The sequence below is a fragment of the Paroedura picta genome, chromosome 3 (genome assembly GCF_049243985.1).
Source record: "Paroedura picta isolate Pp20150507F chromosome 3, Ppicta_v3.0, whole genome shotgun sequence".
NCBI lineage: Eukaryota > Metazoa > Chordata > Lepidosauria > Squamata > Gekkonidae > Paroedura > Paroedura picta.
This window is the reverse complement of record NC_135371.1, coordinates 140,795,273-140,822,290: the sequence shown is the minus strand read 5'-3', so window position 1 is coordinate 140,822,290 and position 27,018 is coordinate 140,795,273. Positions and strand designations below refer to the sequence as shown.

General features: G+C 45.2%; 1 protein-coding gene across 1 annotated transcript in view; it reads right to left on the bottom strand.

Annotated features, from left to right (window-relative positions):
• Positions 1 to 27,018, bottom strand: part of SDK2 (sidekick cell adhesion molecule 2) — a 404,613-nt gene that overhangs the window by 103,761 nt on the left and 273,834 nt on the right. Inside the window, exon 3 of the mRNA XM_077328296.1 lies at positions 7,335 to 7,441. Coding sequence (XP_077184411.1) covers positions 7,335 to 7,441 — 107 coding nt within the window. The remainder of the gene's footprint in view (positions 1 to 7,334; positions 7,442 to 27,018) is intronic.

Below are 27,018 nucleotides of genomic sequence, written 5' to 3'. Positions count from 1 at the left end.
ACCTCAAGTACAAAGTGAACCACATTAAATTAGCTGCTCTCTAAACCTTTCAGGGGAGTTTTTTTGCGATAACTGGGTGTAGTTTTTCATAGCACAGGTTGTACACTTTACAGGGGTAGTCAAACTGCAGCCCTCCAGATGTCATTGGACTACAATTCTCATGGGAATTGTAGTCCATGGACATCTGGAGGGCCGCAGTTTGACTATCCCTGCTTTAGAACAACAATGGATGGTGGAAAAAGCCAATGGACTTGTTCTCCCCCACTCCCCACTGCCGCTTAACATGACCATCTCCGGAAACCTGCCTCCTCATACATCTGCTCCCTACCCTTAACATTGCCAGACACATCAGTAACTTGCATGTCTCCTATTTAGATCTCTTTTCACACATATTTTGACCACCGACCCTGATACTAGTGAGATGGAGGGGGGTGCCTCCCCATGGTACAAGTGTCGATATGTGTGGGGAATGTATAGCACCAATAATAATAATAGTAACAACAACAGTAGCAGTAGTAGTATGGATGACAAAATAGGGGGCAAAGGGAAGCATTTTATTGACTTGCTTTAATTGCTGTAATTAAAAATGTGTAAAGAATCTCTTTTTAACGACTTGGCCATTAACATTAGCACAGCTGCCTGATTAATTTCCCATTAACTGCCTGGTTTGCCACCAACCATGGGGGGAGGGGTTCAGAGGAGGGAGGAATTTAAAGAGGACAGAATGAGATAGGGGATTTTGGGTCTGTAGATGTGGTCTGTAGGTTTGGATAAGACACAGGAGGATATTGGTTAAGCTGAGGTAAAAGTACATCAGGATGGGAAACTGGCACAGGCTGCACGTTTGGTTAGTGTGCAGATGTTTTCAACCTTGTACATGCAACTTGATTTACAAACTCAACATTAGTGGGGTCTTCATAGATCTCCTTATTTTAAAAAGAATTATAGTAATTATCTTCTTTCTCCTATATTGGGTGTTAATTCTCTTCTTGACAGAAAGGCAGAGAGTCATGAAAGTCGGTATATTAAATCTTGCATATTCGCAAGATTCTTTTAAGCTGTGAGCAACAAGGTGTTTCTTCTCTACACCCCCGCCTAGCCTCTCCGGTGGCAGCCTGGATTTTAATTTTCTCTCTCTGCTTTGGCTCATAGATCTTCATTCCCAAGAATGCTGATGAGGCACTGAGTCCATTTAGGAAGATTCCTGATGGAAATCGCTTCTAACAAGGACCCTTAGAGGGAGGTTAAGCCCCCATAGTTACAGTTTTCTGCCTTGGGGCTTCCAGTATCTGTAATTTCATTACGAGTTTTGCCACTAGGATAGAAATGTCCTTAAAAACTAAAACTTCAAGAGTCATGAGGACTTTTTTTTATTTAAAAAGGCAATATTTAGCCCTATATCCAATTCACCATGCAGCAGTTAGTCATAATTTCTCTGCAATGTGATCATGGAGCACCAACTCAAAGGATCATTGTGGCATAGTGGGTAGACTTATTTCACTTTAAAAAAATCTCAGAGCTATTCAATAGATATAGAACCCCCTTGACATTTTTGGAAGACAGCATGGTGGCGTACTGATCTAGGATCCAGAAGATCCAAGTATGAAGCTGAACTCTTCCATGGAAGCCCTCTGGGTAAGCTTGGGTCAGTCAGCTTGGCCTACCCCAGGGGGTGGCTGTTATGAGGATAAACTGGGGTAAAGGAGAGCAGTGTAATAACTTGCTAGGGAGAAAATCAAGGCATAAATATGTAAAATATTTTTGAATAAAACATGTTGCTCCAAATGAAATGCAACATTTGCTTAATTCAAAAACAAATGGACCCCAGATCTCAAAATGTCTTAGAAGCACCTCTTACATCTCTGGAAACTTGACTCAAAACATTGTCTCTCTCTCTGTAGTTGCTGGCAAAGCATATCAAGGGGCAGCATCAAAGACAGAAAACCAGGAAGGCAAGCAGGGAGAAATCGCAGGCTGAAGTAGCAGCAAGGAGCAACGACCAGCAACAGAATGCCAAGCAGTTCTTTCACCAGTCCTGTTGCTCTCTTGCTCCTGATTCCCCACCAGCTTCTGGCTCTCCTGTGAAGCATCTCTTTTATTTAGATTAATTGCATGGCATCTCCCTTTCCAGGGCAGCACTTTTATTCTGCAGCCATGCGTGACGAGCACAGAAAACCTCAGAGGCACCTGTCAGCCTAGCCTTAAACCTGAATGAACAGTTCTTCCCTGCTGCTGCCTTCGTCTGCCTGGTGAGCATGGCTCCTTTCCCTACTTTCTTCTGCCCTTGGCTCAGAAAGTTTTCCTCTTCCTTCCTGGGCTTTTGAAGTCCTCACAGCATGTTCTGCATCTGACATGAAGGATCTGTTGTCCCCAATCCTTTGCAGAAAAGGATCTGTTTCCCTTCTAGCCCTGATGTTAACCTGGAAAGTTCCAGGGAACCTCTGAAAAGGAATAAACTGAGAAGATAAAACAAATTAAGGACAGCAGACATCCTCATGTACAAACACAACCAGTAGGTAGGCAGCAAGACTGCATGCAAGGCTGAGACATCTCCTGGTGCAAAGAGAGGCCTCTCCCTGTCACAGAACTACATACATTAAATAGCCTCTGGAGATTGTACCATCTGGCAGCATTCCATTAGGAACAGTGCTATGTAGTAGTCAAGAGTGCCAGACTAGGATCTGTGAGTCCTGAGTTCAAATATATAGTTTCTGATTGAACTCACTCAGACCTGTTCTGCACCAAGGGTGCCACGCTGCACTGCTGCCAGGTGTTCCTGCTGGGGCAGGTTGCCCTGCCTCTTCCCCACCGGACCCAGTCTGCCCCAAATTTGTGACGAGGCAACCAGGAGGCAAGATTTTCATTTTTAAGAATGGGATATTACAACACAATACTCCATTCTTAAAAATGAAAAAGAAATGCTCCAGGCAGCTCTGTGGCACCACAGAGCTGCCTGGGGCATTTTTTGTCCCTTCTGAGGCACCAGAGGTTGGGGGAAGAGCTGGACCTGGGTGGCCTGGAAGAATCGTATTCTCTTGCTGCGGGACAACCGAAGGCCTGAGTCGGGCCAGCCCCAGGCCGGTGCTGATGTAATCTGGAAGCGAGCATTAGCCCCACAACCAGACAAACCATTAGCTCCACAACCAGCCCAAACTGAATTTCCCATGCAGAGAATGTATCTGTGATCTTGGGATGGTCACACTCTCTCAGTCTTAACTGCGTCACATACAGAGGGGAACTGGATAACTGTGTATACTTTTCTGAGCCCCTTGGAGGAAGAGTAGGATAAAAATGTACTAGGAAGATTCCAGAGTCACATAGTAACTCTGGAGAACGCTACCTAGGAAAACCTCTATGGGGTTAGAACTAGAGTTAGAGCAGAGGAGGGTGAACAAAGAAAGTCACTGGTAAGCCACTTGTCCATTTCTAGAGCACTACCTGCTTACTCTTGTCGCGCAGAGTGGTAAGGCAGCAGACATGCAGTCTGAATCTCTGCCCATGAGGCTGGGAGTTCAATCCCAGCAGCTGGCTCAAGGTTGACTCAGCCTTCCATCCTTCTGAGGTCGGTAAAATGAGTACCCAGCTTGCTGGGGGGTAAACGGTAATGACTGGGAAAGGCACTGGCAAACCACCCCGTATTGAGTCTGCCATGAAAACGCTGGAGGGCGTCACCCCAAGGGTCAGACATGACTCGGTGCTTGCACAGGGGATACCTTTACCTGCTTACTGAAATTCTTGCAGAAAATGCTGGGCTATGTGGACCTTGGTGTGATCCTTCAAGTTACTTCCTGCTTTCTTAAGCGAGACAGCATACAGAATCCACACACTCCTACATATGCATTCTTGCTTTGTACATGTAACATAGTAGACCACCCCTCTAACAGGGCACACACAAATACCTATTTCAAGGCTTCTATATCATTCTGTGCACATATACCCTCTCAAAAAAGAGAGAGAGAGAGAGAGAGAGAGAAAAGAAAAAAGCCTACAGCCACTGATCCAGTGCAGACAAGCTTAATGTGTCTGCTGTATTGAGGCACATCAAAATAGACTTATGTAGCGTTACTAGATTCAAGGTATGAGAACAGCTTCTTCTTAGACACACTAACCAGCAGCGCTGAGGTATGGGATTCCTCAGCTGTTTGCTTCAGGAGCCAGCCAACGGATCCAGATTCTGCTTTTAGTCACAGATTTGTCTTTCACATTCCGGCCTTTCCTCCCAACATGTTGGAAAGACCAGGGATGATTTATATGGGCAGCATCTTCCTGCATTAGGCAATGGTGCTGTAATTGTTATAAATTTTGTTTGCTTTTCTTGCCTCCCAGAGGGTGCTTCTGAGGAGAATGGTGGCTTTCATTAAAAGCCATCTTAGGGAATTTGACACCACAGGGTGTTAAACAGTCTCCTTAGGCTGGCTTCTCTCGCACACATTTCTGTTAATAATGATGTCCCTACCTGGAGATCAGCTACCCTAACATGGGCGGGGGGGGGGGGGGGCGGCACAGTAGGCAAATCATTCTAGTACTTAGCAGCCCGTTCCACCCCCCCTCCCAGGCTGTCTTTTAAGATTAGCTCTCACATGAAAAGATAACATTTCTGGTTTGGGTTGCCATAAAAAAGGAGTTTGAAAATATAATCTTTAAAAAGAAGAATAACTAATTAAAAAGAGGCCTTTCAATGTAATCTCCCAAACATGGACGGAGGGGACATTGCTTATGAGCTGTGAAGTTCTGTGATTTGGCACCACTACAAAAGGTCAGTTGATTGTTGCCAGAGGATTAATAAAGAGTGATAAAATTGGAAGGTGACTTCTCATACACAGCGCATGGCTACAGAATTCACTTTCATTACTGAATCATTCTGCAGATGGCTGAATGGTGCCCTTTAGAAAGCCCTCTAATCTTGATTTGAATAAGGTGTAAAATGCCCTGTTTGATGATGTGGTTCATCACTCACAGCATTAAAAGGCTGCACCTTTCTTTTAATTTGCATTTCTCCACCTTCATCTTCCAGCTGTTGGTTTCAATTCCATTTTCCTCTGCTCAACTGAAGAGCCCTTTAGCACCCAATGATTTTTCTCCTACCGTTTGCTCATCGAGGGCCATTAGGATCTAAGCTGTCTGATGACCTTGATGACTTGTCCTGTAACCCCACATGGAAGAAAAATGATTCTACAGAAAAATCTATGACAATACCTGAAGATGAGAGGGAAGGGGAGCCCAGGCCAGCCTGCCAAAACTGTTTTTCAGCTTGTTACCTTATCGTGATGGGAAAAAAGGGTGTAGTCTACACGGGGATTTTTGCCCACTGCCAGCTCAAATAAATACCTGCTGTCTACACTGAATTTGATTTCCAATTTGATTTTGGGCACTTTAAATTTTCCCTCTGCAACATGCATGATTGATGACCCTATCTTCCCCCCGCGATATCCAGAAATGGATATAAGCCTTGATATTTCAAATAGCGGAATCAGTAAATATGAAGATCTCTGCTTTTTTCAAATTAACTTGCTGCCTCATGCCTCCAACACTGTAGCAAAACAGTCCTCCCTGATTGGCCAGGGCTCTCCAATCCTCCCCACCTTTAAGAAAAGAGACTCCTGTTGTGCTTGGCTCCCTCCCCACTCTGAGCATTCCCAATCAAGTGCAGAACAATTTCTGTTTCAATTGGGGGGGGGATAGAGGAAGACCAGAGTTCAGCGGTCCCCAACCCCCAGTCCGGAGACTGGTATTGGTCAGTGCATCAGTTGGTACCGGGCCACGGCTCCTCCTTGTCCTTCTCCCCGGCTGCTGCCTCGGGGGCTGCCCTGCCACTCTGCCGCTGGCTCACCTTTGGTGCTCTCCAGCGGCCGCCATGGCTGGGGCTCCCCCTTGGCATGGCACTGGGCAGCTGCTGCTGGCAGCGCCCCCCAGTGGGCAGCGGGAAGTCAGGGGCACCGGTGGGAAAGCAAATGGAGCATGGGCTCAGGCGGTGGTGGTGACATCCCTCGGCAAAAGACTACCCCCCCAGACCTAAGTAAAATTGTCTAGCATTGACCAGTCCCTGGTGATAAAAAGGTTGGGGACCACTGCCCGAATTCAAATTGATCTGCATTCAGCAGAATCCACAACGGAAAATATAAAGTAAGTGCAGAATCATTCAAGGTATCATATCCAAGCTTAGAAAAGCAGAGAAGCTCTGAGATAGGAGCCAAATATTGTATCAGCACAACTGTGACAGGCATTCCCTCTACCTAAGAAACATGGGGAACTGCAGTTCTGTATGAGGGGGTCAGAATTATCTAACAAAGTTCCCAACAACCTTGTCAAACCTCAATTGCCATGCTTCTTTGGGGAAAGTCATAACTTGGTACAAATCCAACCCAAGTGGTACAAAACCTCTATGAGTTTGTAAAGTAGATGTACCCAAACCATGAACTGGCTGGGCTCCAAGGCATATCTGAAGTACACACACTTCTCCTTTTTTCCTCTTCCATTCAGGGCATGTACATCTTACATGCAAATATGTAACCAAACTTTACGGAGGGGGCAATTTTGACTGGAGAAGTGGGGACATAGAAAGGGACAGTAACCTTTCCCCTTGATGGCTTGGTGGTGAAGAAAATGATTGCAACCTTCTGATTGATTATACAGTTATTAGGGATTGGCTATAATTCTTCCGAGGTCGGTAAAATGAGTACCCAGTTTGCTGGGGGCTAAAACGGTAATGACTGGGGAAGGGAAATGGCAAACCACCCCGTGTCACCCCAAGGGTCAGACATGACTCGGTGCTTGCACAGGGGATACATTTACCTTTATCTTTATAATTCTACATCAATGGGATTAATTGGGGTTGGGCAACAGAATCCTAATTGGGCTGTTTGGCTATCACCATCGCAGCCGTTATTCTGCTCTAAATCACTTCACCCGAGCTATCCTTCTCCTCTCCCTCTGTGGGGCCTCAGTTGTATCTTTCTCCTTGCAAGTATGCACGTGGAGCCCCATGCTAGGCGAAAAGAAGTGAGGGTGAGGGGATTGATCTGGAGGATCAAAATTGTTCACTGCCAAAGTAGATTTTCTTCACAGAAAGCAGTAGTTTGCTTTGTTACCCTTGTCTAACATATAGAAGATCTTCTGCCGGAGCTGAAAGTGGTGACCTTCCTTCCCTAAGGACAATTGTTTCTAAATGCCTTTTGAATCTGCTCCTCCTTCTATCACATTTGGCTCCATTGGAAACCTCTCCTTTATGAGGTCTCTGCTGCCCTCCCCCTTGCCCTTTGGACTCCTGCCCTATCAGATGAACAATCCTTTGTACTCATCGGAACCCTCACATCATGACATACACCATCACTTACATGCCACCAGCACTTCTGTCTGCCTTTGCAGAAGGGCTCCCATGCGATTGCGCACGATACAGCGGTAGAAGCCGGCATGGGTGCGGTCCAGAGATGTGATCATGTACCTTGAGAAAGAGAGATGAACATAGAGAAGAGAAAGAGAAAGAAAGAGAGAGAGAGAGAGAGAGAGAGAGAGAGAGAGAGAGAGAGAGAGAGAGAGAGAGAGAGAGAGAGGGAGATGATTACATAGATCAATGCAGTTCACAATCAATGAGGTACACAGCCAGGGCAGTTGTAATCTCGTACATCTCCTGATAGGTGACAGTGAATTACTGTTGTCTGCACTGTGGTGTCATGGCTGGCAGCCACACAAACTTTTGTTATTTACTTCCTGATTGACCGTGTGGCAGCCTTTAGGTTCTATTTGATGGGCCAAAGGACTTTTAAAAAGAAAAAATAAAGAGTGCATTCAGTTGTGGTAGGGGAGACACGGAACCGTCAGGCCGCTGTTGAAGAAAGAGACCAGTGAGTCATGCCATCAGGCACTGGTTTTACGTACCCTACTTTTTAATCAGGATGTTTTGGATTGTATTTCTACAACAGCATTCCAAGTAAAAAAGGGATATGTGTTGGTTATATATTGGTTCAATGTAGAATATATTCCTTCTGTTCTGGCCCTATGATGCAATGGTATTTAAAGCTTTCAAGGAAGTCACCACAGAGCTGTGGATGAAATAATGCATAAAGAAGCAACGTTAGTAAAGGAAGGGAGGCTGCCTGAAATCAGTGTTTTCAGGCATGGCGGCCATCTGACTGTACTGGCAACTATGGATTCAGGGTTGATATCAGGGTCTCTGAGTCTGCAGGCAACAGGAACTCTGTGGAGATAGATGGTGCTTCTTCTGGAGCTACCATAAGTACTGGTCAGCATTGTCATGCTGTTCTTTAAGACAAGGGTAGTCAACCTGTGGTCCTCCAGATGTTCATGGACTACAATTCCCATGGGAATTGTAGTCCATAAACATCTGGAGGACCACAGGTTGACTACCCCTGCTTTAAGGCATATGTATACCATTACATCTGTGATAACAATTTCCTGCCATTGTTTCAATCATTAGCGAATCAGCCTTCCCCTGTATCTTTGAATTCAAGAATCCATGTATTGGCCCAGAAAAATTGTATGCTCTCTGGATCTGTATTGTGCCAGGGTTATCATGTACCACAGAATTATTTTTTTTTTGGGGGGGTGTTGCACTCATTCCCTTCATTTCCAGCAGGAAAAGAGGACATTAGATACCCTATCTGGGACAATGTTAACCAAATTCCACTACAAAACATCTCTGTTGCATCATTTATGGTAGGCAATGTTTACTGTGGAAAATGACAGTATGGAGTCATGGGGGATGGGATGTAGGGCTGTTGATTTCCATACTATTGCTTGCAGACTCTGAGCTTCACAAAGAAACATGAGTATATCTTTGCTCTATGTCACTCTGTGTCACTAACATAGCAAAACTTCAAATAAAGCAAAACACAGAATTAGGATAGACTTCTTCAGCAAGCATTAGTTCAAGCCCTGAGGTATTACTTCAGCAGAGAGAAAAAAACCTGACTCATACATGTAGAGAAGGAAAATTATAAGCCTCTTACCTACCCTTTCAACATCTCCAAGCTCCAAGTCCCAAAATTCTATTTTATCATAGCATTCCTACCTCCCCACCTCCATAAAACATGAGTCTTTGCTGCCTATCAACATGGCTGTGACTGCATGTACTGTACAGCAGCCAGCCAGGCATTCCCAGAAGACACCCAGCAGGACACAAAGCACATCCCCTGTTGATGCCCTCCTGCTCAGGTATTCAGAGGTTTCCTTCTTCTGAGCATGGAGGCTCCATTTACTCATTAACAATAAGTGGGCTGATTCTCTATGAATATTCCTAATCCACTTTTAAAGCCAGCTAAATAAAGAGCCATTGCTGCATCATGTGGTGGTAACTTTAGTAATGACCATTAGTTATGTGGAATTCCACGTAAGACGGTTGTTTGGACCACACTTCCCAATGAAGGTCTTTCAGAGTGCCACTTAAGAGTGAGAAGTTGCTGGGCAGCAAGACAGCAAGGCTGAGAGAATGCAGAGGGACAGAATGGAGGGTATGGCCCTCTAGGAAAGCCTGGGGTAGGGTGGTAGATCCAAAGGAACAGGAGGATGTGCATGTGACCAAGAGGAGTGTGAGCCTGAAACAGGCTGAAGGCAGGAAAATCCTTCCCTGTAGCAACCTGAAGAGACAAAATTAATATCGGGTATTCATTTACGCATTTTCTCTGCAGCAGAAAGCTCAGAGGAAATAAGTAAATAAACTCATTGTTGGCTTCCAACCCCCACTCCCTTACATTTAATCAACTATTTAAAAAAAATGCTGGAGGCTGCTTTGATACAAATTTGTTTGTTCTTCCTGATACACAGTTTAAATTAAACTTTAATAATGAGAGGCAATCATCTAATGGCTGCCCTGAAGTCTGCAGACAGTTTTCCCTCAGCATATACACGCTACTGTTTACCAGCTATAAGCTGAAGAATTCCCCTCTGCCTCTGGATAGGGAGGACCAGGGGTCCTCAACCAAGCAGGCCAGCTGAGTGCCTGCCCTTCTAATGCTGACACTGTAACTGCTCATGTAGCAAGTACAGCCCCGGTGGCTTTGCAGAACAAAGTGAGAGAGGATGGCAGGAATTTTGCTTCAAGGCAAGAAGATGAAGCCCACCCATCCAACCCAACTTGCTCCTGCCTTCTGTTTCTAGCGTGCCGCCTATCAGGGAGTTAGGTCTTCAGGCTGCAGTCCTAAGGATGCTTCCCTGGTAGTAGGCCACACTGAATAAAAAGGAACTTTCAGAGCAGGCCTACTTAGAATCACTTAGGCTAAATTGACCAGATTGCCCCACTTTTGGAGGGACATCTGGGGGCACCTGGCAAATTGTACTTATGTTGAAATTAAATATATATATATTACAATACTATTTTTGCGTTCTATGAAACTTTTTGTTGCTTCATATAGATCAAATTTTTAATCAAGAACCCTCCCCCCCCCCCCGGTCAATGGTGTCCCGCTTTACCAATGTTGAAATCTGGTCACCTTAACTTAGGCTCTTTGTACCATGGGAAAAAGGTTTGAGGCCTGTTGTGAAGTTTCCTTCAATGTCCTGTGCTCCACATGCAGCCACATGCTCTTGAACCACTTGACTCCTTGAATGTTGCATGGTTTTTCCTTGTCTCTCTCTCTCTCTCTCTCCGTAGCAGTATGCCCACCGTTCTTAACTCTGTTCTCACATCAACACAGATGGGTGGGTGGGAGAGAGTCCCTTTTATTAGCAGCTGCAGCGAAACAATTCTCCCCTGGGAAGTGCTACTCAGGGATTGGTAAGGCAAGCTTTGCTCTACCTGCTCCACTGAGAAGCCTCACGCCTCAATCCACAGTTTCATTGCTTCAGCACTCACACTCAAAAGTCCAGGTCAGTCTTGATCAAAGCTTTTTCTTTTGATCAAATTGCATCTTTGAATTCTGCCACTCTATTGGATGAAGCTTTAGTGGTGGTGCTCCAGCTTGACATTTAATACAAGAAAAAGGCTGCAGGTTCCTGCAAATTCCCCTCCCATCTGAAGGCTCTACATGATATCTGGACAGAATTTTAAGCAAAAGAGCCTAGCGGAGGGCATCAAGAATCAAAAAGCTGCCAGAGCCTGAATCAGCTCCTGCTACCCCCACCCTTTGTCTCTCGTTGCTTTGATATCACCCAAGCCCCTCTAGAAAGCTGCAATCTGCATTTATCCAAGAGCAAATAACTGGGGCAGTTATCCAGGGGCAGATTTCAGTACGGAACGAAAGATCAACCATCGGTCACTCAGACATGTGCCCACCCCCACTTCCTGCACTGAAAGGCAATGTTTGCTTCAAGGTCAATTTCATGTAGATTGCCAGGTCTTGCTATTCTATCACAAAAGTGAATGTCCCCAGTGAGTCTCTAGGTGGCAGCACAGGACTCCAAACATAGAAACAATGACCAATTGGGTTAAATTAGACCCATGGCTAGAGAGGTCTTTAAAGGAAGTTTCTCTCGCTCTTGTGTCTATTCTCAAGGTCTTGAGGTTGGTTTCCTATTGGTGGAGAGAAAAGTCAATGGATGAATTTGAGGAAGGCATCCAAGAAACTAACAGTATCCCCCCTTTGCAACAACAACCTCAGGGAATTATTAGCATTGTTATTATCATAAATGAGCTAAGACATTAATTGGCAGAGAGCACCACTCTCCAACGGGTCACCTCTGGGCACTATGTCAGCCGGCAGATAACCAATGTTTACTGATACTTACAAAGGGGTTTTGCTTAAAGGCCTGTAATGAGCGTGGTTTTTCAAACTTTGTTCTCAGCAACCTCATTAAGATGGGATGGGGGTGGGGAACAAGTGTAATACAACACTGGATTGTCAGGGCTCTCCCTCCCAGCTCAAGCCTACAAAAATCACTGCAAAAAGGAAAGATTATGTATATTCATGTAGGGTTGCCAGCCTCTGGATGGGGCCTGGAGATCTTTTAAAATGGCAAGTTATCCCCAGACTACAGGGATTAGTTCCACAGAAGGAAATTGCAGCTTCTGAGCATGGACTCTATGACATCACATCCCCCCTGATTTCCTTCTAGAGTAGCCAACCTCCAGGGGGTGCTTGGAGATCTTCCAGGATGGGAGTTAATCTCTAGGCTACAGAGGTCAATTCCATTGGAGAAAAAGGCTGCTTTGAAGGGGATTTCCCCCCACTGCCATCTTTTCCCTCCCCAAACCCCACCCTCCTCAGGCTGCATCCCCCAAACTCTCCAGGTATTTCCCAACCTGAAACTAGCATATGAACCTCCCTGGGGAAAAAGTTTGGTGCTATGACCAAAAAAAAGCCCTCCCCTAGGTTGCCACCTACATTGTTTCAGAAAACAGGGACACCCAGAGCACAGCCTCCAAAAATGGCCAGAATGGTTCCTCTGTATGTAAAGGTCCATATGCACCACTACGAAGTATGTCCATATGCACCACCTTCGAATCAGGTAGTCTATATTTTAGTTTAATTTTAAATGGCACATCCATGGTTGTTGAAATTCGGTTCTTGTCTTTATTAAAAAAGTCTCAGACATTTAAAAAGAGGAAGTTGCGAAAATATGATTCTCATGTAAAATCTATGTGAAAACATTGGTGTGTGTGCTTCTGCACATGTGTAGAAGATTAGCAAGGAAGAAAACAGAGGGGGCAGGAAGCGAATTCTTCTTGATGCAGGTGACATGGCCATGGTTGCAAAAAAACAAGGCATTGTTCTCATTGTTGTGACCTAGATGTAGAACTACTCCTTATTGAATTGCATCTTGTTCTAATTTGCTAACTTTTCCAGCATGTTCAGATCTCATTGAACTCTATCTTCTGGGGTGTTCACCACTCCTCCCAATTTGGTGTCATCTGTGAATTTAATGAGAAGTCCCTCCAGCTTGTCATCCAAATAATTGATAAAAATGGTGAAAGGTATTGGATCCACTAGTGAGCCCTGTGGCACCCCACTGTTCACCTCCGTCCAGTCTGATGAGCTGGCAGCTGGGGCTGGGCAGGGGTCTCGCTGCCTCCTCATTGGGGCCACTCATCCCTGTGGGCAGGGCCAGCTGCAGACACAATGCCCGGGCCTCAGGGGCAGCAGCAAGAGCTCTCTCGCCAGAGTGGAGGTGCTGCTGGGGTTGTGCCGGAGGGTGGAAGGAGGACTCCACCTGCAAATGGTGACTTGAGGATTTGGTCACGGCTGCCCCTGCTCGCTCCCTGCCTTTAGCATCAGCTCCTTTTAAAAATGCCCCAAATGCCCCTATTATAGCTGCAGAAGCAACGCCAGGTACCCAGGGGCAGCTGTAAGAGCAAGAGCTCTCTCGTTAGACTGGAGGTGCTGCTGGGGTCATGCCAGAGGGCGGAAGGAGGACCCTGCTTGCAGGTGGTGGTGGTCACTCACAGCTTTGGTCCTGGTTGCCTCCCTGGCTGCTCCCCGCATCCAGCATCAGCACCTCTTAAAAGTAGCAAAGATGCCCCACCCTGGCCCACAGCACTGCTCCAGGTCAGGGAGGCTCTGCTGTGCTGTGAGCTGGCCTGTAGCATTTATTTACCCACAGCATGGCAGAGCCTCCCTGACCCAGAGCAGCACTGTGGACTGGTATGGGTAGTTTTGGTATTTTAAAGAGGGTATTGTTGTATAATAGCCATGCAGGTCAGGAGGCTGCAGTGGAGGAAAAGGGAAGATAAACCAGTTGCCAGCTCCAATTTAGAAAATACTTGGGGATTTTGTGGGTAGAATCTGAGGAGGCCGGGGTTTGGGAAGGGGGGGGTTGCGCCATGTGACAATGACTGACAACCAAAAAAAAAGGAAAGAAAATACTGGTGGGAAGTTTCTACTTCCTGTCCATCTGATATGGAAAGGGGGTGAAGTAGGCCAAAGGCTCCCAGGTGGTAGTAGGCAAACTTGGGGCAGCTGGCCCCAGATCCAAAACCAGGCAGCAGTGTGGTATAGTGCCTCCCATGTGGTAATGGTGAAGGAGAAGCATGCATGGGGGCCTCCCTCTCACAAATGTGGAACTCCCATTACTTTGAAAGTTCTGGGACACAGAATATTTAAGAATGTGTTTTAAAGCTCTCTTGCTCGCTATGGCTTTTGAAAGTTTAATGCATATTTTAATGGACATTTTAGTTTAGTAGATGCCTTTGGGATACGATGGAAACAGGAACTAGAATATGTATTTCTTCAGTATCCACCTGCCCCCGCCTACCCTGAAACTTCCCTGTCTCCTTAATTGTCAGTACTGTATTTTCTCCTGAACGTGAACTGCCAAAAGCTTTCAAGTCATTTGCAATCTAACCCCAAAATCAAACTAAACATTTAGGATTCACTGACTGATGTGATGGCGCTGCTGATGTGGAGCTTTGCCCAAAACAGGGTCCCTCAGCAACCCCCCTCCTGCCACCTTATTCCAGATGTGTTGCATTCACCAGCATCAGATGGTTTGTGCCACCTGCCGAAGCAAGGGGGGGGGCAAGGGATTTCTGGCAGCTGGCTTGACAGATGTGAGAACTGGGACCGATGGGTTTCTAAAACCAAAAGACATCCAGGGAGTAAAACAACCTGTTGAAAGCTACAGTGATGAGGCGGGAGCATCTTTTCCTTTCCCCAGCACGCACACACATATCTGTTGTCATGCACCCTTCCAGCAGTGAGTCCTTGAGTGTCAGTGCTGATATTTAAAATGATCCTTGCTTGGTTTAAATAAGATATTTCAATTCTACTAAGCTGTCAGAGGCTGAGGCGGACACTGGGAGTAATGGGCAGAGTCTCCTTGCATTGTCCTACTGAATAAATCAGCCACAACACCAAATGCAAACAAAGATGGAGATGGAAGGAGAAAATTCCACGCACAACATGCAAAGGTATAGTGCACATGCATCAAAATACACACAAACCACAAAACATCAGTGTGGGGCAGTATATAAACTGAATGAATAAATAAAAATAAAAATATATACCTGGATTCCTGGCTAGGGAAGAACATGTGCCACTACCCATAATTACACCCCCCCCCGCCACCAACAAGCTAAAGATGTGGGCAGAAGTCCTATTTATACTCCCTATCTCAGAGTCTGTAGATGCCTTTCATCTCCCTCCCATTCAAGATGACACTGTGGCTTAATGGCAAGATGGGAGCCATTGATCACAAAACAACTTCCAAGAAAAGCAGTCCAGTACAGGGACAATCCCATCTCTAACAAGGTAGTTTAGGGCTAGCCTTACCTTTCCATAGCCATTGTATGATGTGAGACAGCCTATGACTTCACAGAGGATATCAGAGGCAGAGATAATGTTTCTGTATTTGATAGCATATGATATCTAGGTGGCAATTCCAGTTTCCCTTGCACAATGTCCATTATAGACAGTCAGGTTCCAAGCTTCATCCATAGAGGATTGTTCATGAGACAAAGAACTGCTGTGTCACTCATCCCAGCAGTGTACAATTTCAGTCCCCTTCTATTCTTCCTCCCTACTCCGCATTTTGAAAAGGTCTCAGAGGTCACTGGCATGCTATGAACAAAAATCAAATGTTGGGATACAACCCTGCTATTTGGTTTCATTGTTCACAATCCAGTTATTTTATAGCATTTCAGCTATTTCCCGGGGCTCAGAAAATTACTCAGGAGCTTTGGAAATGGGTCACCCAAAACTGCTTTTTAATCTATTATCTGCAATATGTCATGTTATAGCACTGAGAAGGAAGTTTAAATGCATCTCCCAAGTGCTGTCAAGATACCAGCACTATATCCGGAGACACTCCTGAGCCTCAATCTGGCAAGATTTTCAGATTCTCAGTAATGATACTTCAGTGGGCCAGCCCATTCATAGGAAGTGACATGCTTAGGGGTGGTTTTAGACTTGGTAGTGTTTATATCTCAGTAACACGACTTCCTCCCATGCAAAGGATGAGTTTATAAAGGGGTTGGTGGTAGGGGGTGGTGCTGCAAACACTTTGCAACTGGGAAATGGCATGATGCAGTCTATCAAGAGTTCCTCACACCTTTGATAGGAATCAGGCAACATCTGAGAACTACAGAGATTACGGAATTTATAGGAATTCATGCAGTTACTATTTTTTTTCAAGCTCGCACCTTCACAGTTCTCTGGAGGTTGCATCCTACAGACTAGAGAATATGGATGAAGACTGCGGTATCTCTTGACCATTGCAGTCTTTCTTCAAAGATCCCTTTGTTTTCAAGCTTCTGTTCAGACCTAAGTGGTAACCAGTAATGGGTGGCATTTTGCTCTGCACACTGACTTTCTGCCTTCTCTCCCCATTGGGCTCTTTGAGTAAACATTGCCTATGTGGGATGAATCACCACCCCCCCCCCTCAGAAACTCTGCTAGCTGTGAGACAGTAGCCAATGATCACTGGGGCACAGCAACTACTCCAATCAGGCTGACAGGCCCCTTCCTCTCTCCCAGACCCTGAGCACTGAGGAACAGAGGGAGAAACCTGGCTTAGATCACAGCTCTCCAATATTTCTCTTCTTTAAGAGTTCTAATGCAGGAATCCCTTCTGCACTGATCATGAGAGTATGAGAACACCTGCAGGGATCTCAGTTCAGGGCAGGTATCAAGGGCAGTACAGGTTCTCTCCAACTAAGGAACCCAGTGCTTAACACAGATATAGATTTCCTGCATTGTCAAGAAGACTGTGTGGATGACTAATATTTGCACCTTGCGCAGGGGAAGGAAAAGGAAGTGCATTTGTTGAGAAATGTTGGTACCTTTCATCTACAAATTACTTGTTTCTACTCTGTGAGAGTATCATGCCCAGCATGCATAGAAACGGAACAATACACAGTCCACCTTTGTGTATGTATACTTGTATTTATATTATCATTCTAAGTTAAACATATTCTCTTGCTGAACTAAAAAATGTTTTAGCACACGTATGCTTTTGCACAATGGGTCATCCAATTCTCCCCACATGCATGTATTCAGACCATGTTAAAAATAATACTCAAAAGAAAGTGTCCATCTTGTCAGTGTCCAGATCTGCTAGCTCACAGGGCTGATACAAGTCCACATAGCCAAGCCACACACTCTGCTCCTGCCTCTGTAGAGTAGTCTAGGATCTGGGAGACCCAGATTTCAATTCCAGTTTGCCACGGAAGCTCCCAGGTTGACTTTGGACCTAACCTACCTCAGAGTTGTTGGTAGGGTAGAATGAGGAGGAGAGGAATGAAATGTGGGTTATCAATGAAGTAAATAAAACACCCTCTTCTCAACCGTTTCATCTAGTTATGTCCATGGATGCTCTTACCATTCAAAATGCATGGGAGGCCAACTGACCCATAACATCTACAGATCCCGCCCCCACCACCGACCGAGGGACCGAACCTACTGAGGGAGTGTCAAAGTTATTGTTAAAATACTGTTCTAGTTGGTATGTTATTGTTATTGTTATATTGATTTTGAGAGTGTTCTATGTAAATGTTTCAAAATGTTTTATGTAAACTGCCCAGAGCCCAGAAGGGTGGTATAAAAACCTAAATAAATAAATAGCTTAAGGAACTTAGTAAAACACAGAACTTCCAAATCCACTCCCCACAATAATTTTCCCTTCCAAAAATTAATTCTTCTTTAACCCAATAAATGCTGTAAGGCAATAATATGTCTTGTTCTGAACCGGTCTTTTCCCTCTTCCCCCATCCCAGAATACCTGAGTTTACACAAGAGACTGCCTCACAAAGGAGTGTGACTCATATTACTTCTTTCCACACTGTACAACCCAATTATGAAACTCATGGCTGCTAGGCATGCCAATAGCCTGAGATGGCTTTTAAAAAGATTAGACAAATCCATTGGGCAACGGTAAAAAACGGTTTTTGGTAAAGAGTGCAGAAAACCTGGATGGCTGCTGTGTGGGTGTGAAAATTCAGATTTGTGATACTTTTAGTGCCAAACTGGCCATCCTCTCTCCAAGCTCAAGAAACCAGCCCTCGAGCAAGAGAATGAAGCACAAGCCATCTTAGAAGCTAGGGGGACGTTATTTGGTGAGGGAGCCCCGCACATCCCAGCAGGAATCCCTTATTGCTCCTCAACACCCTTCCCCAAAGCTATGAGGGTTTCCCTTTCTCTAGCTGCCACCACCTGATCTTGACTTATCTTCTTCCTGCTAATTTAGCTCAGGGATGATCCACTATCAGCCTGGGAGCAGAGGTGAGCTGGGGGGGGGGTGGATGTGGCACCCAAAAGTATTTTATCTGGCATCTGGTGACTCTAGCAAACTTTAACTGTGACGTAATAAAAGGTTTGGCACAATTTTACTTATAAAGAAGAGAAAAATGCCGGTACTACATTTATCTTTTTGGCTTTTGCATGTAGCCTGGGAACATGTACTGTACAATTGTGTAGATTTTCCTGCTTTATGGTGTCACCTTTACTGTGGAACCAAATACTTATGATATGGTGGCATAGTTTTCTTTATGCAAAGAAGAGTAAAGCACCAGTGGCTTAAAGAATAAAATCATATTATTATGAAGAGAAACCACTTTGTAAGTAAGAGAGGAGAGAAAGAGTCCTAACTGTGTAACTGTTGTGTTCATCCGAAGGCAAATTAGGAGGAAGTGTGCTTAAAGAGCAGGAAGTCTCCAATTCAGGCAATCAGGACCCAGGAGGAGGAGATTCTTTGAAAAATGCCAGGAAGTTTGCAATCTAAATAGGCCAACTATGCATCTTCTCTCATGCCCCCTGTAGGATATTCCTATTCTATTGAATCATGCATATTCCAGTATCATAGAGAAGGAGTCAATTTGTGTGGTAAACTATACTTCCCCACTGACTACTGCTGAGATGCAGAACATGTCAAACTGTCTGATGAGGAGCCAAACCAATCTTACCAAGTGTTGTGTATAATGAATATCTGGATTTGATTGGTTGTAGTTCTTCAGAACTTTAATACTTACAATATGTAACTGTAGGTACTGTGGACTGAACCGGGGCCTTCAATATGCAGTGGTAGAGCATATGATTTGCATATTGAAGGCCCAGGTTCAGTCCACAGTTGTGAAGAACTACAACCAGTCAAATCCAATATTTATAATACTGCCCTTCACAAACTCTCAAAGTCTTGAGTTCAAAAGGGCAACCATAAAAATACTAGTTTGTGCTGTCATGTCTTGAGTTTTAAATCTGCAGCCTGTGAATTTAATTAGGTGGCTTTGGAATTATGTGAAGTGCTGAGCAATGGCTCCCTGTTTATTTTCTGCACATTGCTCATAATTTTATAGGGCAGTAATAAACACAATCAATAGACAAATCACCAGAGAAGACAAGTCAGACAAAGACCACAAAGCCTCACAGAGTGGGATGGTGTGTGTGCATTCAAACATCTGTAAAGTAATTTAAAAAAAATGTAAAATAGGAAGGGCCTGTTCTTATGATCCTCACAGGGGTGGCCAACCTGTGGAATGCTGCTAACAGGGGCTCATGAGCGTTGTAGTCCATGGACATCTGGAGAGCTGATGCCACCCCTGGTATATAGTATTCATGATTTTCAGGCAATCTGTAACTGATTTTCTACAGCTGCCACATGCTCAAACAATGGCCAATGGTCCAGGATGTATACTAATGACACCCAGCTCTTTCTCCTCATGGATGGCCACCCAGACACCCATTCACCAGATTTTTGGAAGCTGTGGCTGGATAGCTAGAGCAGAGTCGCCTGAAACTCAACCCCTCCAAGACGGAGGTCCTGTGGTTGGGCCACAGGGGAGCAGACCAGGAAGCACACTTACCCTCTCTGGCCGGGTCGCAATTTAAGATCACGTCTCAGGTCAGAAATTTGGGGGTGACCATTGATGCCTCACCAATTGAGGCACAGGTCAAGCAGGTAGTTGGCCAGGCATTTTTCCATCTTCGCCACGCTCAGCTACTAGCGCCCTATCTGTCCCCCGAACACTTGGCCACAGTGATACATGTGACGGTCACCTCCAGGTTAGATTTCTGTAACTCGCTCTACACTGGCCTGCCTCTGTGCTTGATCTGGAAATTGCAACTGGTCCAAAATGCGGCTGCTAGGGTCCTCACAGCTACACCTTGGAGGGCACATATCCAGCCAGTGCTGAGGCAGCTGCATTGGCTACCAGTTATCTTCCGGATCAGATTCAAGGTTTTGGTTTTGACCTTTAAGGCCATCTGTGGTCTGGGCCCAGCGTATATGAGGGACCGCCTATCGCCCTATACTCCCCGCAAGGCCTTACACTCTGCAGGGGCTAACCTATTGGTCATTCCCAGCCCCAAGGAAGCTTGCCTGGCCTCGACCAGGGCCAGGGCCTTTTCGGTCCTGGCCCTGACCTGGTGGAATCAGCTCCCGGAAGAGCTGTGGGCCTAGGGGATTGATTTTATGTGACCCGCCTCGAGCCTCCGGGGGGAGGCGAGATATAAATTAAATGATAATAATAATATTATGAATAATAATAGAAACTGCATCCAAAGTTATCAATGGTGTTTCATCAGATTGGAGGGAGGTGAACAGTGGGGTGCCACAGGGCTTGGTACTTGGTCTAGTATTTTTTAACATTTTTATCAATGATCTGGATGAGGGAGTGAAGGGACTAATCATTACATTTGTTTAGTTCTTACTACTGACACCCATCTTGCCTGACTCCTGCCTTCTTACCTACATGCAAGACTCCTTGTTTTATTTTTATTATTAATTTAATTTGTAATATATATACATACACACACACACACACACCACTCTTCCCTACAGTTCAGGGCAGAGTTCTGCCCTGGACTGGAAGTTGCCCATGCTTTCTGTCCTCCATTTGCCTGCCTGCTTTGAACTTTCCTGTTTTGTCTTGGCATCCTTTTGACCACCAGCTCAACTGCAAGACCTCCAACCAGCTGTTGCTGTTACTTGACACCTCTCTGCTGAGAGATTGCAAATCAGCATAAGTTTGCTTCCACTCAGACAGCAACAAGATAAAACAGATTGCTTTTTGTTTTCCCTGTTGGAAGAGGGGATATAAGATGTGACTGCTACAATAGCTGACCTCACTGCCTAGGAGCAGCTGCTGACAGCTGTGATGGTTCACCTCCAACATCAAGTATATGCTGCTGTGCAGCCAGCCCTGCAAGGCAGGTCAAGAGATACAAGCAATACAAGGTAAAGGTTTAAAATATGGTTATGACTAAGGTGACCAGATTTTAACACTGGTAAAGCGGGACACCATTGACCGGGGGGTTCTTGATTAAAAATTTGGTCTATATGGAGCAACAAAAATTTTCATAGAATGCATAGAACGCAAAAATAGTATTGTAATATATATATTTTTACTTGCAACATAAGTACAATTTGCCAGGTACCCCCAGGTGTCCCTCCAAAAGTGAGACAATCTGGTCACCTTAGTTATGCCATCAAAGTCAATTTTTATTTACAGTCATTCAGACAAATGTTGAAATACACAATTACAATATTGATGAATAAAAAAAAGAAATATTTGAGGACCAAAGGGGTGTTTAAGATCAAAAATATAAAACATGTCAAGATGAAAAGCCAAAATTGAAAAAGCACTGGCTAAATATCAAGTCAGTATATTGTTCAGTTAAATTGAAGAGGAAACTTTCTGTCTTACATATAAATCACACAATTTAATGGCAGCTGCACAAAATTTAGCAGTGCATAGAGTTGTTTGACAGTTTTTGTTATTAAGAAGTGTCTTAACTTTATCCTTTGAAGGGAAACTTTGATATTGGTCCAAAACTGACTGGATTAAGTTGCTTCTTATAGCATTATAGATGGAACAGTGTAGCAAAACGTTTTTGCTTGTTTCAACTGGCCGCAAGCAAAGGGACAGAATCTCTCTGAAGAGGGGATTGGTTATTATTATTAGGTTTATTACCCGCCACTCTCGTGGAACATCTCATGGTGGGTTACTGAATAAAAAGCCCATATCACATAAAACATTAAAATTACAAAATAATAGCTATGGCAGCGAGAAGAAAAATCAAACCCATCTAACATCCCCCTCACCACTCCACCCCACCACTCAGCCTCAACTCTCTCAATGCCTCAGGGGACAGATTTCTAGTCGTTCTGAATCGTTCTAATCTGAGGAAAGGGCCCAGTGGATCTTCTGCGCCCTGGCCTCAACCAAAGATCTGGTGGAAGAGCTCCATTTTACAGTCCCTGCAGAACTGCAACAGCTCTGTCAGGGCTCTCAGCTCTTCTGGGAGCCCATTCCACCAGGTTGAGACCAGGAACAAAAAGGCCCTGGTTAAGGCCAGGTGAGCTTCTCTTGAGACCAGGAACCACCAACAAATTAGACATCAGAACAGTTCATGGCAAATCAGGTCAAGCAATACAAGCAATACATGGCAATGCAGAATATGGTTTGGACAGGAGATAGTAATCCACTAATGATCCACTCACTAATCAGAGTGATCCCCCTGCATCCTTAGATTCAATGTGTTCAGATGCTCTGTGATATCCATTAAGAAAGCCAAATCAAAAATCCATTCAGGGTCAGAAAGTGCTTCTTGAACTTTTCCTTTCCCCTGAAGAACGACATCAATTTCATGATGAAGACTGCAAAATCTTTTGAGGACTTTGCCTTTGCTAAGCCATCTGACTAAATTTAGCATCATACTTACCATCTAAATTTATGGCATGCAGAAAAGCCCTCAATGAACGAGGTGGGCAAATGTAGATTCCATTTTTTAAAAAGGGGGCGGGAAGACCCCAGCCCAATCAGTTTAACATTGGTACAAGGAAAGGTTTTAGAACAGATCATTAAATAGACAGTATGTAAGCACTTCGAGGATAATGTTGTGCTTAATAAAAGTCAATATAGATTTCTCAGGGATAAGTCCTGCCAGACTAACCTTATTTATTTGTTTGTTTATTTAGTTTAGAGTGATTTGTTTAGTAAATGCAGGAAATGCAACAGATATAGTATGTCTTGATTTTAGTAAGGCCTTTGATAAGGTCCCCTATGAGAAAGTTAGTAAAAAGAGGGATGGGCAAAGTCACAATCAAATGGATTTGTAATTGCCTGGCTCATAGAACCCAAAGTATGCTCATCAATGGTTCCATTTTCATTTTGAAGGGAAGTACTGCAGAATTCTCTACTGGGGCCTGTATTAGTTCACATTTTCATTAATGGTTTACAGGAGGTGATAGAGGGTACATTAATCAGTTTTGCAGATAACATTAAATTAAATGGGGTGACTAATACCTCAGAGGAAAGGACTAGTATTCAAGGAGATCTGGATAGATTGGAAAACTGGGCCATAGCAAACAAAATGAAGTTTTATATGGAGAAGTGTTACGTATCACATTTAGCTAATAAAAATGATGCATAAGTATAAGATAGAGGATACCTGGCTTGATAGTAGTACATGTGAAAAGGACTCAGGAGTTCTGGAGGATACTATGTTGAATATAAGTCAATAGTGCGATATGGGAGCTCAGAAGACTAATGCAATATTAGGCTGCATTGCTGGGAGCATAGCACCTAGAGCAAGGGAAGTTATCATGCCACTCTATTCTGCATTGTTTAGCTCTCATTTGGAAGATGGGCTGTATGGCCCCTTCCAACTCTATGATTCTATGATTCTATGAATACTGTGCTCAGTTCTGGGCACTCCAATTCAAGAAGGATATTGACAGAGAGGGGTGACTAGGATGGTTGAAGGGTTGGAATCCTTATGAGAAGAGTCTGAGAACACTGGATATGTGCAGCTTAGATGAGGAGGGTGATATAGCTGAGTTTAACTATGTATAAGGTGCCAACTTGTATACTGCAGCTTCCAAGATGACTAGGAGCAATAGATTTAAATTACTGGAAAGGAGGTTCCACTTAAATATTAGAAATCCTTTTCTGATAGTGAGGAGTGTGTGATTTTTAAGTCTGCAATAAGGTGTGTGTGTGGAGGCTGGACTGGATGGCCCTTTGTGGTCTCTTCCAGCTAATCTCTGCTCTTCTCCAGAAAAAAGATCATCAATAAGTCTTGACAAAAGGCAGCACAGCAGCTCCTTCTACAGGGAGAGAAATTAATTGGGGATGGAAATGTGTGAGTAGTAACCTCAAAATGTTAATGTGTCAGTGCCTGTGGATATGCATAGTGAGACGCATATTATGTGTGTGTGTGTGTGTGTATATGCGTGCACATGAAATTCCACATTTTGGTTTATTTAAGAGTACCTAAAACATTTAACTGAATTTATTCTTCTTTCAGCAGCTGCCTATTGGGGGGGGGGGGATAGTTAGAATGGAGCTGGCCTTGTTTTGTTTGGTGAGATGGGTTTGTCCCTCTATGGTATCAAAGTCTTCATTTAAATGAGCTTGTTTAATTAAATGGACAATGGTTAGTGTGACAGACTGAATGCAAGCTATTCCATTCACTAGGGTTAGTTTGGCGAGAGTATGTCAAACGAGGATCTGAAGCCACAACGTGAAGCTGATTTAATGTGAAATTGCTTTGGAATTGGCACCTAATTATCTGTGCTACTGCATCTTTACTTGGAATTTGTGTGGGGAGCTTCAGGGGGGTCATTTCTGAACTGCCATAGTAGCCTAATACAGTTACTGGTGCATGGATTAAGGAGTAAACCCGATGAGTTGCCTGAGAATCAGGAAAACAGCTATTTTTGTTTCTACCACAAACTAACTGGAAAACCTTGGGTATGTCAGTGTGCCTCAGTGTTTGCAGTGTGTAACACTAATTTTGAATCCTTCCTGTTATTCAGTGATGTTGCAGTCATGGTTAAAACAAACCAGTCTCTCTTGAATATTTAACCAATTATTATTGAAAGAAGGTTGCCTTCAAATCTGATTATCATGTTTGGTCAGCAAATGAAAGGTAGAATGGAGGAGGGATCATCTATTCCGCCCAGTAAAATGTCTTATATCAAGAGTCTTCAAGCAGTCAGAATCAATAAGATTTAATGTTACAAGGTCCTTTGTCCTTCCTGAGCTTTTCCTACCCTCTTTCTCTTCTCAGACTGAGGGGAAGTTTGGAAGGGAATTTTCTTATGTGGTAGACACTATTTCAACCATGCACAACAGTATTTGTGCCTGGCAGGAATCACAGTAAAATGTCATCCCCTTGGTTATTGATATCCCACTCTGCCAGACATACTCAGGGTTCCTGGCAGCTCTACATATCTTTAAACCGCCCGTGGCGCCACGGGCGCCACGGACTAAATAATTCGGTAAGGGGTGTGGAGGTGGGATTAGTCTGTGATGAGGAAGGGTCCGGATTGGACCCTTCCTCACGACAGACAATCGGATGGACCACTCGGCAGGCGCAATGCGCCTGCCGATTGGTCCCTCCGATTCCCAGCCCCAGCAACTGTGAGCCGCGCGCAGCGCGGCTCGCAGTTCCTCCCGGCCTGACGCGGTGAGAGGCGCGAAGCGCCTCTCGCCGCGTCAGGCTGCTGACCCAGGGAGCGAAGGGAGCGAAGCGGAGCAAAGCGGAGCAAAGCGAGCGAAGCAACCCAGGGAGCGAAGCGTGGCTGCCGGGGGTTCCCTGCCTGGCGGCCTGACGCGGTGAGAGGCGCTTTGCGTCAGCCCGCCCCTGCCGAAAGAACCTTGCCGATGACGACGAAGGAGCCGCCGACCAGCCCCCCTTCCCGCATCCCCGCCAATTCCACCCTTAAAACAACCGTCCACACACTCACCCACCTGCACGCCGCCCGCTAACCCCCCCACCCTCCCCGCACCCCGCCGCCACTTCCCACGCTTCGCGCACACACTCACCCGCGCCCACACCATCCGATCACCATCCCACCCTCCCCAGACCCCTTCCCGTCCCGCTAACGCTTCCGACATTTCCAGCACCCCCCCCAACCACACAATTACCCACCCTGCCGCCGACCGATCACCCCACCACACTACCCAGACCCCTTCCCACCCCGACACGAGGTCCAAACAACCAGTCGCGACATAACTCCCAGCTCCTGTCCCCGGCCTTCCCCACCACCCCTTTCCTATGCCGATCCACCCTCGCCGCCACCACGCTCACTTTCCTGGTCCTCCGCAGTCCGGCCCCTTCCCATTTCGCCAACGCTGGCCCCAGCCGCCCTGCTCTGCCCGCCTGCTCCACCGGCCCTAGAATGACCCGGGCATGCGCGGACTCACGCGCATGCCTGGTTGCAGAGCCCAACGCACTTCCGCCCCCCAAGCACCCCGCCCCCACGCTCCTGCACGCATGCTCGGATACCCGAGCATGCGTCCTTCACCTCTCGATGACTCCCCCCATCCCCCCAGCCCACCCTGCGCCGCTACATCCATTTGAACAAACGCTCCGAAGCCCATTCTCACTACGCCCAACCTCTGCCCATTTTTATAAATGGGCTTTATTCTCTAGTTGCTAGATATTTCAGTTCATGTATGTTTGGGAAAGACTTGACCAGGACCCAATTAGAGTACATATTTATATGGCTTACATCTACAACTAAGGCCCTGCAAGGCAGTACATATATGCAGGAATGGGAAAACTGGTTGGAAAGGGTTATGTAGGAAAACATCATGCTGGGGGAAGGGGTTGGAACATGCCTTTTTCTGAGGGCTGACAGGAAAAAACGAACAAAAGGTGATTTAATATTGCTCACAGGGCTATATCCTGATGGCAGGTTTGGAAATGTCAATTACTTTGGGCCCTGCTGATATGCTGTGACAGGACAATAACTATGCAGAAAGGAGTCAAAAGCTGGTTCCAGTGGGAGGACGAGGGAACACAATATCCTATCTACCCATTTTCTTCCTCAATTCAGCCCATGCAATTGCTGTGGTAATAAAGAGATGTCACATTTGAGGGAAGTTACAAACTGCCAGGACTATTTTTCAAAGTATGAACTATATATTAAGATTAGGTCCCACTACTATTGCTGTGTCATTTCTTTTCATGATGCCAGAATAAAAGTTTCTCATAAAGGATTTCAGGGTCACAGCTCTGCTCTATGTTGCATTTCTATCTTGGTGACTAACAGGTGTTTTGAACCCCTGTGATTCAACTGGTTCCTTCCCTGAAAGCCAAGGTAGACATTCACTTTTGGAGTTCCACAGAGCCAACTCAGGCTCTGAAGGGGAAATAATTCCTTCCTAGCATAGGAAAGGCCCGAGGG